General features: G+C 51.4%; 5 protein-coding genes across 5 annotated transcripts; 3 read left to right on the forward strand and 2 right to left on the reverse strand.

Moving 5' to 3' along the window:
* Positions 1-1,573: 1,573 nt before the first annotated feature.
* Positions 1,574-3,211, forward strand: NCS54_00131400 (Peptidylprolyl isomerase; the record flags this gene model as incomplete). Its single annotated transcript, XM_053146943.1, has 1 exon — positions 1,574-3,211. One exon carries the CDS (start codon positions 1,574-1,576, stop codon positions 3,209-3,211), a length of 1,638 nt encoding a protein of 545 aa, XP_053002918.1.
* Positions 3,212-4,576: 1,365 nt separating this feature from the next.
* NCS54_00131500 (uncharacterized protein) lies at positions 4,577-6,916 on the forward strand (the record flags this gene model as incomplete). The annotated part of the gene is made up of 2 exons (XM_053146944.1): positions 4,577-5,076; positions 5,128-6,916. The coding sequence occupies 2 exons, from the start codon at positions 4,577-4,579 to the stop codon at positions 6,914-6,916; spliced, it is 2,289 nt and encodes a 762-aa protein (XP_053002919.1).
* A 2,348-nt stretch (positions 6,917-9,264) lies between these two features.
* On the reverse strand, positions 9,265-11,301 carry NCS54_00131600 (C2H2-type domain-containing protein; the record flags this gene model as incomplete). Its single annotated transcript, XM_053146945.1, has 5 exons — positions 9,265-10,139; positions 10,338-10,486; positions 10,537-11,085; positions 11,143-11,189; positions 11,257-11,301. 5 exons carry the CDS (start codon positions 11,299-11,301, stop codon positions 9,265-9,267), a joined length of 1,665 nt encoding a protein of 554 aa, XP_053002920.1.
* A 92-nt stretch (positions 11,302-11,393) lies between these two features.
* On the forward strand, positions 11,394-11,852 carry NCS54_00131700 (Hypothetical protein; the record flags this gene model as incomplete). The annotated part of the gene is made up of 1 exon (XM_053146946.1): positions 11,394-11,852. The coding sequence occupies one exon, from the start codon at positions 11,394-11,396 to the stop codon at positions 11,850-11,852; it is 459 nt and encodes a 152-aa protein (XP_053002921.1).
* Positions 11,853-13,488: 1,636 nt separating this feature from the next.
* On the reverse strand, positions 13,489-14,104 carry NCS54_00131800 (Peptidyl-prolyl cis-trans isomerase; the record flags this gene model as incomplete). Its single annotated transcript, XM_053146947.1, has 2 exons — positions 13,976-14,104; positions 13,489-13,914 (listed from the first exon to the last, which is right to left on the reverse strand). Exons 1-2 carry the CDS (start codon positions 14,051-14,053, stop codon positions 13,489-13,491), a joined length of 504 nt encoding a protein of 167 aa, XP_053002922.1. The 5' UTR covers positions 14,054-14,104.
* Positions 14,105-14,303: the final 199 nt, after the last annotated feature.

A 14,303-nucleotide genomic window follows, 5' to 3' on the forward strand; every position in this document is an offset into this window, starting at 1 on the left:
GGTTGAATTTTGAGAGAGAGAGAGAGAGAGAGAGAGAGAGGGAAGGGGCAGCTGTATTCACGCAACCGTGAACGAAATCCTCAATGCTGAGATCGAAGGACTGTGAACAATGTTGGGGGATTCTTCGCCCGTGCACTACCGAGACCTTGTTGCCCCCTCGGTGTAATTAAGACCGAGATCCAACGCAAGCATCACTTGCGTCAGACCCACTGCCGACGTGCTTGTGCGAGAATGGCGGGAAACAAAGCTGTCCATACCGCTAGATAAAACGGTAGAGATACGGGTAAAGAAGTTATATCGCTCAGGGGAGGGGTGCCTTGATCCAGATAGCTAGAGGAGCATTAGGTCAACGCTTGCATCGCCCATTGGCGGCTAATTCCATGCCTTCACTCAACCATCCAGCTCCGTCACAATATCCTGATCGTCTAAAGGATCAATATGCTACAGGGACCATCTAGCATGGATAACTGCATATGGCAGCTTGGTAAAGGAAGATAAAATGCAACTGTTTGGCTCAAGCCGGGTATTCTTGTACCACCCTCTCCGAGGACTCCCACCTGTGCTGCACAAGCCCAAACAAGGAATCCCCCACGGGTCTCATGGATAAATGCAGTATGGCTGCTTGTGACCCATACCAGGGGGTGTAAACAGTGTGGCTGTCATGGTCAAACCAACGTGAAACTATTGGTGTATTTTGTCTCCGGAGTCAAGTTTCCCGCTGATGGAGAGCTTAACGCGAACAAACGATACACGACTGCCCCCACTGGAACTTGACAATGTCCTGACTACCTGACAAAACTGTGTGCTAGACGAGAAGGTAGCTCAACACTTGGGTTCACCCGAAAACTACCGACGGATTATTGAATTTACGGGAAAGCTGCCGTATATCTGATGTGCCAGAACAAGCTACCTGAACGAAGCACTCTGAGCAGCCGGCTAAAACACTCGTCGCAAGACAACAACGGCTTCTCTGACGGAATTTGCGGCGCAAACTAGATCAGCATCTTTCTATTATCTTCAAGTTTGGCCAAATTCACTACCATCAGGGCCAGCTGGTACAAATAGCTTGATATGGATGAGAAGCGAGCGAGGTGGTTGTCATGGATCAGTTGGTAGGCACCTATCATCTCAGCGGGTGAGCCAGTGACCCAAGAAAAAAAATTGGCGTAGTGGCCTCACCAAGATTCCAGTGTCTCGCCAATACTCTACCTTTTTAGTCCGCAAATCACAGCATGAAAGGCTTATGATTATAGATCTAAGCTCATGTATAAAGACTTGGGAGTATGGTTTGTTTATTTTATGTTTTTATTTATTTATTTCAGTCTAAGTTACGTCTCTGTGGCCCGATGAAGCTCTGATTGCCATCACTGAGGTCGGGTTGCTGATCGGTACGTACCTCTAACATGAATCTTATCGATAAGGAATAAGAGTGGGCCGATCTTGCGGCTCAAGCCTGGAGCTTGACGCGAGCTAACTTGAAACTTCGACCTTCACGACCTTCAACACGCGACCTCGGTTTTCTATCCTGACATTAGGCGATCGACCTTGACATTGACGGGGCTACGTATTCGAGATGTCGGCGATTTATAATCTCGAGCCGCAGCCCACTGCGTCGGTCATCATCCACACGAATCGCGGAGAGCTGTCTGTCGAGCTGTTCGCAAAGCAGACTCCGTTAACATGTCGCAACTTCCTGCAATTGGCCCTCGACGGCTACTACGATAATACCATCTTCCATCGCTTGGTTCCCGGATTCATCTTGCAAGGTGGCGATCCGACAGGTACAGGCAACGGCGGAGAATCGATATACGATGGAGGCGCATTCAGTGGCGACCTGGATCCGTGGCCCATGGACCAGCGTCAGGGAAAGAACGCAGGGCCAACGGGAATCAACTTCAGGGACGAGTTCCATTCACGTCTCAAGTTTAACCGTCGAGGTCTGCTGGGTTCTGCGAACGAATCGCGCCCCGATACGAATGGCAGTCAATTCTTCTTTACCCTCGACAAGGCAGATGAACTCAACGGCAAGAACACCCTTTTCGGTCGAATCGCTGGCGATACCATCTATAACTTGGCGAAAATGGGCGAGGCAGAGGTGGACGAGGCGACAGAGCGACCAGTCTACCCTGTGAAAATCGAGAGGATAGAGATCCTGGTGAACCCTTTCGACGACATGAAGAAGCGATCCCGGGTTGCCGTCCAAGCGCCAAGCAAGACAACTACGGCAAAGGACAAAAAGAAGAAGCGGAAGGGAGGAAAGCAGCTTCTCAGCTTTGGGGACGAGGAGGGTGACGAAGACATGCCAGTGCTGAAAAAGAAAAAGTTTGATACGAGAATTGTCATGGAAGCCGACCATGACGAGGAACCACCCAAGGAGAAACCCGTGAAACAAAAGGCGAAAAAGGAGGAAGCACCAAAGAAGAAGTTGCCAGTGAAAGGTGAGGAAGATGAGGAGGACAGGAGGGAACCAGAACCACACAAGAAAACAGAACGAATGCACAGCCCACCTGCGCGCCAGCGCGAGGAGTACAAATCCCCCGAGCCCGAACCGCCCAAGAAGACTGCTCTGGAGCGGGCCAATGAGGAAATGGCAGCGCTGAAGGCATCAATGAGACGGAACATTCACACCGAGGCGCCTGTGCAAGAAAAGAAGAAGACTGCGCTGGAGTCCATGATCCCTGAGACATCTATCAGGGGCCGCAAGCGAAGGCCCGGTGCCAGCAATACATCAGCAACTGAGGATGCAAAGACACTTCGCATGCTGAAGGCCTTTCAGTCTAGGCTGGACAGGGCGCCCCCGGAAAAGGACAATGAGCCCTCAGCGCCCGTTGTCAAGGAAGAGGAGGGAGGTACTCAAGCTGCAGATGATGAAGCTGAGTTATGCGATTTGCACTTTATTGCAAACTGCCAGAGCTGCACCTCATGGGACAAGCAGGAGAAGGAGGAAAGCGATGACGAGGGCTGGATGTCACACTCTTTGAGCTTCGCGGCAGATAAACTGGGCAAGGATCTCAGCAACCGCAAGAAGGCTGAGGAGGAGCTGGTGGTGATTGATCCACGCGAGAAAGCACGAAATCTCAAGGAAGAGAAGCGGGCAGGGCGTGATGCGAGACAGGGGAAGACAGGGAGAGCATGGGATCAAGCACGAGACGCTGCAAGGAACGCCAAGATGGCTCAGGCGGCGTCTCTGGCGGGAAGAGGTGCAAAGTAGATGGCATTGCTTGGAGTTGAGCTACGAATCAGGTTTCGTTGTTGTGTATAAATAATAATGGAGGAGAAGGGGAGCTACAAGGTCGGAGGTTGTCAAAGGATGCAATAGGAAAGGCCACGATACCCCAGCGCAACCATGGTCCACGGTCATGGTTCATTATGCCCCTGCTTAACTTGGCTGGCCATGACGCCAACGCCAGTTCGTTGAAGAGAAGTGGCATCATGTCGCGTCTCCACACTGACGATGACATGTGTCGATCACACAATCGCGATGAGATTTTAATTGTTTATCGAGAGAAAAAAAAAAATAAATAAAAAGAGAGGGATGGAGCTACATGAATGGATATGCAGACAGAGATCAGATGAACCATATTAAAGACATTAAAAAAGAACAGCCAAGAATTAAAAAGGGATTAGCAGGACATAGACCTCAAAGTGAGATACCGTTTGTACCTTGAAATTAGTACCGAGACAAATCACGTGAAAAACGACAGGCTCAAGTCTTTCGCGAACAGCCCTGATTGGTCGGCAGAGATTTGACAATTGAAGCCGCCCGCCCCAAACGCTCCGAGGGACCCATATCGCGACCGCCAACTCCATCATCATCATTATCTTGCCCACCTCTTTCAACGGCGCGACTCATTGCTTTGATCTCTGGTTTGTGCATCACCCTTTATCTTGCACTCCAGAATGGGTATGTCGCGGCAGCACATGATCCATCCTTGATTTGAACGAAACAAGGCTACCAAGAGCGAACCACCCGAAGCGCCTCCCGTCTTGTCCAAGTTTCGCCCGACGCGCTCCGCGAACCAAGCTTGCTTTGAGGCATCCCAACACGTCCACTAGATATTCTAGAGAAAAGACGACTCGCAGCATCCTTTGGCTTCTTTTTCGACCGTTGTTTTCCCTGCGATCGTCTTGCCAGGCTGTGCCGTTGTCCTCGATCAATTCTGCTTCTTCCAGGCAACCTTTTTAAAACCGACCTAGCTGCGATAAAACAGTCCTCCAACACTCTCGTGCGACTACTTGAGATCCCGCGCACACTGCGTAACCTTCCTCGAAAACCCGACGCGACCGTTCAAGGACCCTCTTATCAGTGCTTATCACCAACGACTCTGCGCGCCAGAGACACAGATCGCTGAACCACCCGAACAAATCTTCCCGACTTCTGACCACGCCGTAGTGACGATTCGCCAAAAATTCCACCGTTCAGCAAAACGAGGCTGTGAGGCAGACTTGTTGAAAAGGCAACCAACAGCAGCCTTGAAATCTCACCCGCAGAGATCAGGCATCGAGAACACGACCAGGCTCCCCAAACCACATCCGGTCACGCTCAGGAAGCCTGAACTTCCCAATCCCGAGATTCATGTCGGCACCCAACCCCAGAAAACGAGCGGCTCCTGGTGCATCGCCCATGATGCCTCTCCCGCAGCAGATGCAGCAACAATACAACGCGGGGAATGCAGCCAACGACCAGATACTACGATGGAATGGCTTGGGCGATACTTCGGGATTCGTGAACGGGGTGGATGGGCTGATGGATGGAAATGGCCAAGTGGGCAACTTTGGACTGGTTCCGGCGCAGCCGCAGTTTCCTCAGCCTGTGCCGACACCTTCAAACTCACTTGCTCGACGGCAGATGAATCGGGCGCTGATCCCAACCAATTCCCGAGCAAATTTTGATGGTTCTGTCGATACGTGGGGAAACTTTGTTGGAGACGAGAATGCCCTATTGCAACAGAATTCTGGCGAGAACATGACTGAGCAGGACAACATTGAATTGCTGGAGGAGATGGCACAAAAAGCCAAGAGGGAGGCACAAGCAAAACGCAAACAAATCCCGCCGTTTGTGCAGAAGCTGAGCAGGTAAGATACCCATGATTGCTTGATGTGCTTTCACAAGCTGACCATGACAAGCTTTCTTGAAGAGCGGAAGAACGAGGACTTGATTCGGTGGTCGGAAAAGGGAGATTCCTTCATCGTGCTTGACGAAGACGAGTTTGCCAAGACATTGATCCCCGAACTGTTCAAGCACAACAACTATGCATCGTTCGTCCGCCAACTCAACATGTACGGCTTCCACAAGCGTGTCGGGCTCTCGGACAACTCGATGCGGGCTAGTGAACGCAAGAACAAGAGTCCTAGCGAGTACTCTAACCCCTACTTCCGGCGAGGCCATCCCAACCTTCTGTGGCTCATCAACAAGCCCAAGAGTGGAAGCAAAGCAAAGAAGGGAGCTAAGAACGCTGAGGGCGAAAATGACAGTGAGGAGGAGGTTGGGAACGAGGAGACGCTCGGTCAAGGGCTGGGCTCTTCCAACCCACAGGCGGCACGATCCTTGCCAGCTGGGGCCGAATCGCAGCCCTTGCCGAAGAAGGAGATGTCATTGATACGAGACGAGCTGGCCAAGGTACGCGAGCAACAGAAGTTGATTCTCGGTGCCATCAACCGGCTGCAACGCAACAATAACGACCTGTACAACCAGGCCGTCATGTTCCAGACCCAGCACGACCGTCACCAGAACTCGATCAACGCCATCCTCAACTTTCTGGCCAATGTCTTCAGGAAAACATTGGAGGACCAGGGCAACTCGCAGAACGTGAGCGACATCATATCCAGCATGATCACAAACCAGGGCCAGCAGCCTGCACAGCATGGAAGCGTGGTTGATCTGGGAGATTTCATTCAACAAATGGATCCGACAGCGTACAGCACGCCTCATAAGAAGGCCCGTGGACTGCTTCCTCCAATCCCGAACCAGAACGGCCGATCGCAGTCAGCAAGATCATCATCAACTCCGACCTCGAACTATCAGCCCGTTGGTATTAGCCATCACAATCCAGAGATGGGCCACGTCACTGAACTAGTTGAGGGCTCACCAACGGACACAACCTCGCCCAGCCTTCGACAAGAGCTCGAGACAAACCCCCATGAGCAGATGATGAAGATCATCAATGATCACAACGCAACAAACACGCACGGCCTGGATCTTCCGGAGGCGGCTAAGCTTGTCGCAAATGCACCCAACACTCTAAGCAACGACCAGCGAAGCAAGCTAGTCAACTTCATGGCTGGTCAATCTTCGTCTGCGCCCTCTGCCAAATCCACCCCTGCCGCAACTCCTATGTCTGCGGCCTCGACTGTTCCTCACATCCCTTCTTCCAACCCCCCGCCGATGACGATGCCAGCTATGCCCCCATCAGCCTCGGTCTCGCCTCCCGCCGCCGAAGCTCATCCTCCTCCGTCACTGTCCCCTATCATGCAACCGCCCATGGCGCCGCCTTCTCTGAACGAAATCAATACGAACCAGGTTGACTTGGAGCAACTGCAACGCCTGCAAAGTGAACAAGACGCCAAGATCAGCGAGCTGGGCAACCTGCTTGGCCCGCTAAGCCCATCCGGACACATCCCTGGCCTCGGTGAAGGCGAGTCATACTTTGACCCCCCACCGGTAGACCTTGATCAGTACTTTGACAGCAACGCTTTTCTCAACGACGGTCATTTCGGTGGTGACGGCAATGATTTCAACTTTACACTCGACACGGATCCGACTCACCAGAACTCATCGCTACACCCTGGACATGCAATTCCGCACGGTGGAAATACCAACACTCCTAGCCCAGCAGGGACTGAAGAGATCCTTCGGGATGACTTGGGGTTAGACGGTACTCCTGAGCGGGTGTCCAAGCGGCAAAGAGTTGGCTAGCAGCCATACTTTGGAAATATGTTTGGTTGAGGGGACGCGGCATGTCGAGACTATAACTCGGCCATGTCTTGAGGTGGTTAAGTGGTGGTTCTTTTTTGATGCGCACTTGTGTTATTCGATTTTCATACCCCTACACTACATACATGTGCGTGGAAATGATGACGAACTGGAGGACTTTTTCTTGGAAGTTTTATCTCCAAAGGCAATGGGCGAGAAATGGATGGGTCAGCTTTTGGAAGCATATTGGGAGAGCGAGTCGGTTATTATTTCTGCGGAAACGAAAAAGAAGAGTTGCGAATGCAAGCAATAGAATTCGGGCAGCGGGATAGCATAGTATTGCCCAAGGTACACAGATATTCAACACACCAACTTCACTATTCTCAATGTGAAGTACCAGCTTGGCGGTGATATCATGTGCTCCCTGAGCGAGACTCCTCTCAATCCTTACGTTCTTGTTCATGTAATGTTAATAAAAGATTTAAGAATTCTACTGAGTTAGATTCCACTATGAGGCTCTTCCTATGACAAGGCTGCATGCCACTCGACACACAAGCGGCTTCCCCTGAAGATATCACCGTCACAAGAAGCGTCTGTCCGTCACGGTGACAAGAGCCTTCCTCTATGCCCTCGACACCATGGGGACACGGACATACTCGTCCCAGGACAATAGAAACGTATTATCGTCTTCGTTCTGGGGGTGGAGAGGGACGTTGACACTCTATTCTTTACCGACAGGCACCGGATCCGCGTAGGCATCACCAGACGAGATACCGATACCATCCCCGTATTCAGTTATTCCCTCGAGTTACATACCTTGAGAGATAAATGCGAGGTTGGCTCGGCTGAAGATAACATCTTTCAACAGTTCTTCTGCGGCAAGGATCGTGGTAGCAACCGCATACCTAACGCAAACATTGCAGGATAGCTAAGAATTCCCATCCACAACAATACCATGAAGCTCTGCAAGTTTTCGGGGCAACTGGCTAACATCCAGTCGGCACTCGGCTCAAAACCACTTCGCTTCACCAGCACCAGTACATTTGTAGCGAGCTGCCAGTTTCCCGATTGTTCCTTTGTTAACCAAAACCGGCCACCTTGGATCTCACAAACATGTTCGCTTCTCCTTCAATGTGTCGTCTATTCCAGGGCTGGCGAGATCCGCCAGTCTCGTCTGTACATGGATCTCAAAGGTCGCATGCTCACATTCAACAAACGGGTGGGCTGACCCCACCCAACGAGACCTGTCGTTTGCGCCATTGCTTGCAACTCCAAGAAGCTTCTTCTTGGAAATCCCTCTTCCGTGGCTGTTGTTCTGATAACTCTACGTCAAGCTGCTCAACTGACTAGTTTGCTGACCAAGGCCCTCAGTCATGGAAGTGCCGCTCCTTGTTGATCCATGAATATGCTCATCACAAAGTGTTCTCATCCCCCACTGTCTTTTTTCGTCGCTAATGGCAAATGCACCCCATTGCCAGTCGGCAGTCGTGGCTCCATCGACCGAGGAACCAGTCAGGCCCAAGAAGGAGAGGATGGCGAAGTCGAGCTGATCAAAGCCAACATCTTCCGCGACATTCTCAAGTACTTCCGAGACAACAACCGCGTCATCGTGATGCAGAACGGCCAAAACGGTGATGTTTTCAATGGCGATTGGACTCACTCGGGCCATCAAGGTTCCTTGAGTGAGTGTTGGGGGGATGGTGGTGATATCATGACAGACATGACCAAACACACGTGTGTCAGAGGAGACTGTCAGCCGCGTTGACGATAACAACTGGACAAACAAGGCCAATCATAAGTTGAAGCAAACTGTCAAATATAAACGGGCTTCGCCAGATATCCGTGGTTTGCAATGTAGTGCCCTCTCCTCAGCTCAGTTGCCCTCTCCGGGCTTCGCGTTTGGGAACCGTTTGCTCTCCTCTGCATACTTGCACATATTTTCTCCGCTCCCTTGTTGCTGTTTTCCTACTCACCATACGCAATCACAAGAGCGGTTATGAGAGCACAATAAGAATCCTGGCGACTAAACGGGCATATAAAGCTGCTCCGTCGCACGTCGTTTCGAACAAAGAATTGGAAGATATTCTATAGAAATTATATAAGAACTTTTTAAAGGAGCTTATAAAATTATATATATTTTAATATAAAATCATACTTGAATCTTGATGAGGATTTGAAGAACATAAGGCAGGTACGTTGTGAGAACGCCGTTGAGTTCCTCCCTCACCATCCAACCCACAGCTCGCCAGCTGCAACGCACTGCCCATTATCCCAGCCAAAACACCAACACTCCTCCTACACTTCGAGTCAACCCTAGCCTGCTCTTCACCTGATGGTTGCATCTCTGGGGCTCAAAATTGGCGGCCCTGACCCTTGGAGGCGTGGTTTGGCCGGAGTTCCTCTGGGTTGTCCTGCACGTATTGGTCCAACGTGGATCCTTTGTCGCCATGATTCTTCAAGTGGTCCCGGTATTGCGATCGAGAGCCGAAAATAGTTTGATAGGGACAGTTTGGGAACGAGCATCGCCGTGGCTTGAAAGCGTTCTGCTTGTGGGCCTGACGCTTTTGAATGGGCATGATGTTATCAAGCTCTTCTTCAGTCACCTCAGGATGCTGCCTCCGAATCTGTCGTTTGAGTGCGAGAGGTCCTTCATACTTCGCGTCACAAAGCCAACAATCTGTGGGAAGGTCTTGGTGAGCTCGGGCAGTGTGAGCCCTGAGTTGGTTTCTCGCTTGGTGAACGGTTTCGTCCTGGCAACCGGGCCATGAGCAGGCTCGAGGGGTCCAGTTGTGTTCTGCCATGTGCACTTTGACCTTTTCCTCAGTAGGATACTTCTTTCCATAGATGGAACAGGTGAATTCGAAGGATTGCGCATCATCAGCTTGACAGTTAATGTTGTGCTCATCCCGCCTGGCACGAGTGAAGAAAATTCGAGCACAAAGAGTGACAGTACATTGATGCATGAAGCGCGTTGAAACTTCCTTGCTACCGGTTTGATCTGCGGAAGAGGGTAGTCCTGGGACATTATACTCCCATCGGCAGACATTGACTGACGCAAAGAAATCCGAGAAGGCTTTCGGGTCAGCGTCGATGATGTTGCCTGCAACTGCACACGAAATGGCTTCAACATCTTGTGTGAAAACTGAAGCTATCTCGTCAATGTTAGTGAGAGACTCCGTATCACCGTCAAAAATGTAGTCGTGGAGAGCCTGCATCTCCAGTGTCTCTAGAGAGTACTGTTAGTATTCCTCTTCCTCATCTCTCCCGTCCTGAGTGGCTGGTTGATGGCCGCTGGGGAGGGAAATGAGGCCTTTTGTGACGCCCGAGTCTGATTTTGAAGCCGATGAACGTGTTTGTCGAATAGGAGATGCATTTGCTCCACGTGAAAGGGACGGGCGGGTTTCCTTGTTTGCGTCGCTGCCACTCCCTAGCTTCACCAGGGCAGTGGTTTGGGGAACACGGATGTCAGCTTTGGCACGCTCAGAAGCAACCCACTTGTCGTAACCGGCGGCTCGTGACCTTTGTGAGGCCCTCATCCGATCCTTCTTGTCGTGTGGATCAAGACCCATCTCTCTGAGACCTGATCGAGCTCCTGGGATGTTCTCTTCCGCTTAGGCTTATACGGCTCTGAGGCGAAGATCAGTTGATATTTGGCGGTTTGTCTCAGCTTCTGCTTAGCCCTATTCGTCCAGTTGTGGTCATCCAGGTGGCCGACATAGTCTTCTATCTCCCCACTATCTCTGCTGCTGTGCGAATGGCCGATGGCAATGCGAGCCTGCTCTATCGTAGACCCAGAAATGCTGTTCTCGAGATGGGCAGACTGTCGAGCGGCACCCCGGCGGATGTCATGAGTCTTGACTTTGGCAGCAATGCCAATCAGTTGAGCAGCTTGAGTTAGAGTCGCCTGGGCAGAGGCCACAGGGGAGGGCCGGTCGAGGGTAAGCTTGGAGTCACCCGCAATGGCACAGATGACAGGTCTATTCGGGTAGGCCCAGATCACCCTGTTGCTGGGTCTCTCCCTAGCCGCCTGTCTCAGCTCTGCCCAAGATGTTTCACGGACAGCCCCTGTTCTGAGTGCATGGCAAAGAAGGAGCTTCATGGGGTGAAGACAGTTCAGGGAAGGATCATCGAACTCTTCAACCTCGACTGAGTGAGCGAGACCAGGGTTATTCCTATAACAAGAAGTTAATGTTAACCTGACCAGTAAGTATGGAATGGAAATGACGTACGTGCTGCCCTTGACGAAAATAAGGTCGATGGTGGCGCGGAAGAGGTTCTTATCATTGGAGGTGTCCAGAGCAATGTGAATATGTTCCTATCTAAGACACTCGAGGTCTTAGTACTCGTGAGACCGGTGGATCTCGCCTGCCCTGGCACCGACGACGCATTAAAGGAGAAGCGATAGAGCCTTCATGATCAAGATATCCCAGGAGAAGGTTCCGTTCTGGATGCCGTGCTTCGTCGTTTAGTCCAAGGCGGAATGACCCTCGATGACCTGACGGAGATTGAGAAGGCAGCGAAGCCAGTCTCTCTTGATGACGCCTCCCAGTCCGCCACTCCCGAGACGATCATGACTGCCGTCCAAACCCGCGCCATAAAACAGGTCAAGGAATTCTATAAGTGCATTTTACAATATGCACATGCAATTTGTACTACTCCCCATGCTTCCACAACCAAGCCATACAAGAGTCTTAAAGCGGATGCGGACGCTGTAGTACTGGACGAAGCAGGCGCAATGTGGAAGGCTGATGCGCTCCAAGTTATCGGCCAGACTCTCCGTCCTGTCGCCATGGCTAGGGACGAGAATCAGTTGCCACCGACCGTCATGACCCTGATGGACAAGGATGGAAGCATGCTCAACCAATTCGCACCAGACACTCGAACCTCAATGCTTGAGCATCTCAAGCGTACTGGGCAGGTATGTTTCGTCCTGAACTGAACGAGCAGCTGCACTGAACAGACAATTCGACCTAGCCGCCCCCGGCACTCGCTCCAACAGTCAAGCCCAGGAAGGAGAGTCTTGGCAAATCCTTGCCAGTGTCAATTATTACTTCTAGATGATAGTAGTCTTAGAAGAGGTAAACGCAGTCTAAAGTTGATTAAAGACATTGCAGAGTTCCTTTAAATACTCTAATCTTTATGCTAGGACATAGGTAATCCATTTACCTATTCCCTCGTCTTTATGCTAATGGATAGATACTTCCCTCTATCCTTTGACCCTTCCTATGTTGAAATGCACAGTTCCTTCTCAGACTGGTCTTCCTGTTGAGACATGGATCCAGTGTCATCACCTCCCTTTGTTAGAACCTACAAAGGAGCTACTCACTCTTTGATTTCGCGAGCGGAACACTTCTTAGGTTGGCACTTCACGCACAGAATAAAGCCATTGTTCTTGATGTGGTGAACAATATTTATGGTACATGTACATAAAAGCATGGGTTCTGCTGCCAAAATGCTTCTCACCCTCATCACTCACAATCTACTGACATCCTTGATTCTACTACTTGAACGTCGCCTGGCAAAGCTTGGCGAGAGAGATAAAAAGAACTCAACTACCGTAGTAGTCAAACAATCCCCCAATACCAAGCTCAGATTTCCAGGCCTTCCCCATTCGTCTTCAGACACCATGTCTTCAACCTGCAGCCTGAAGCTTTACATGCCCATTGACAGCCCTGACAACCGTCAGCTCGTCGAGCTCAATATCCAATCTCTTGACAAGTGGCAGCAGAACATCGCGCAGCATTGTCCCTTTGTGTCACCTTGGTCTAGCTCAAACTCTATAGAGGGCTCCGACTGTAAGGATAGACCTGGAGATGCTGGTGCGGAGGCAGGAAAGCGGCGAGTTCCCGAGCGTTCCTTGCTCTGCAGCGCACACGACGGCCACCCAGGCGACGATGAATCTGCACTCAGAGACCTCGCCGATATGGAAGAGATGAGGGAGCAACGACTCGTGCGTACCCATCCCCTTGCCGATGGCGCCAAGGCCTCGGAGCTTTATACCTATCGTCTTAAGGGGTGGGAACTCCTCCACAGGATCATCACTGACGGCCTGACCAGCGTCGACGCTTCCCGAGTTCCTCCTTACAGTCCTGATCAGCGAGTTTATATTTTCTTTGTCGACGAGACAGAGACAGGAAAGCTGGTTGTACCCCAGGTAGTGAACATCGATGCATGCCCCAGGAATATTCTGATGAAGCAACTGGACCAGGTCGAGAAGCGAGGATGGCGCGATATTATCTGGGTGGGAAACAAGGGCGAGGGTCTCCAATACACGATGAACAAGAAAGAGTGTGTTGAGACGTTGGTCTGGGGTTGATTCGAGAGATGAGGCTTTCGGCGAGGAAAGGAGGATACCATATTAGATTGAGAATACACTCCTTTTCCCTTTCAAGTGTCCCGCGTGGCAGATTTGTGAACATGTATTCAAAATTCCGTGATGTTTGATGTGACTGTGCGGGTAGCTTATAGCTTGGCTATGTCGGCGAGCCTCAACAGCGCAAATGAGACCTGACAATGTCGACAGGTCAAGTGGGTGATGTTATAATGGAACCAGCATGACATGGTGCTGTTTGGGTTCAGCCAGCAATCGGATTGGCGTGGATCGTAACTTTTTCGATCCGGATGGGTTCCTTGGGCCTGTTCTTCCGATCAACCTCGACAGCCTCCATCTTGGCCAAGGTCGCCAGGCCCTCGTCTCCGATGACGCGCCCAAAGATGGTGTTGAGGCCGTCCAGATGCGGTGCCTTGTCAAAGGTGATGAAGAACTGCGAGCCGTTCGTGCCGGGTCCCTTGTTGGCCATGGACACGACACCTCGCGCGCCGTGTCGCAGCGCGGGTCGAATCTCGTCCTCGAACGCGCCTCCCCAGATGCTGCGTCCGCCCTTGGGGTTCTCGGGGGGGTTCGGTGTCGCGGGAGCTCCGGTCTGGGTCATGAACTTGGGGATAAGGCGGTGAAAGGGTGATTGATCGTAGTAGCCCGATGCGCAGAGGGCAAGGAAGTTCTGGCAAAGGTTGCTGGTCAGCCAAAGGTCCATGAGGCCTGGACGCAAATCGATGACTTACCTCGGCCGTCTTGGGCACACTTTCGCAGTAGACTTCAATCTTGATATCGCCTAGCGACGTATGGAGAGTAACTGACATTTTGCCTGTCTGAGGTGGTGCGGCGATGTTGTTGTGGAGGTTAGAGAGAAGGTTGGTGCAGTTGCGAAGAAAGATGGGAAGGAAACCACATAAGTTGAATGCCCCACTATCACCAACACCCAGGCACCCAGGCGACTTCGACCATCACAAGCAAGCACACCAATACCAGCAAACGCACTCGATGGCATTTTCCCCCGTTTTCTGCTATTTCTGTTTGTCTCCTCCTTCTCTTTCTCTACCCCACTATTCT

Source organism: Fusarium falciforme, chromosome 1, assembly GCF_026873545.1.
Source record: "Fusarium falciforme chromosome 1, complete sequence".
Taxonomy (NCBI): domain Eukaryota; kingdom Fungi; phylum Ascomycota; class Sordariomycetes; order Hypocreales; family Nectriaceae; genus Fusarium; species Fusarium falciforme.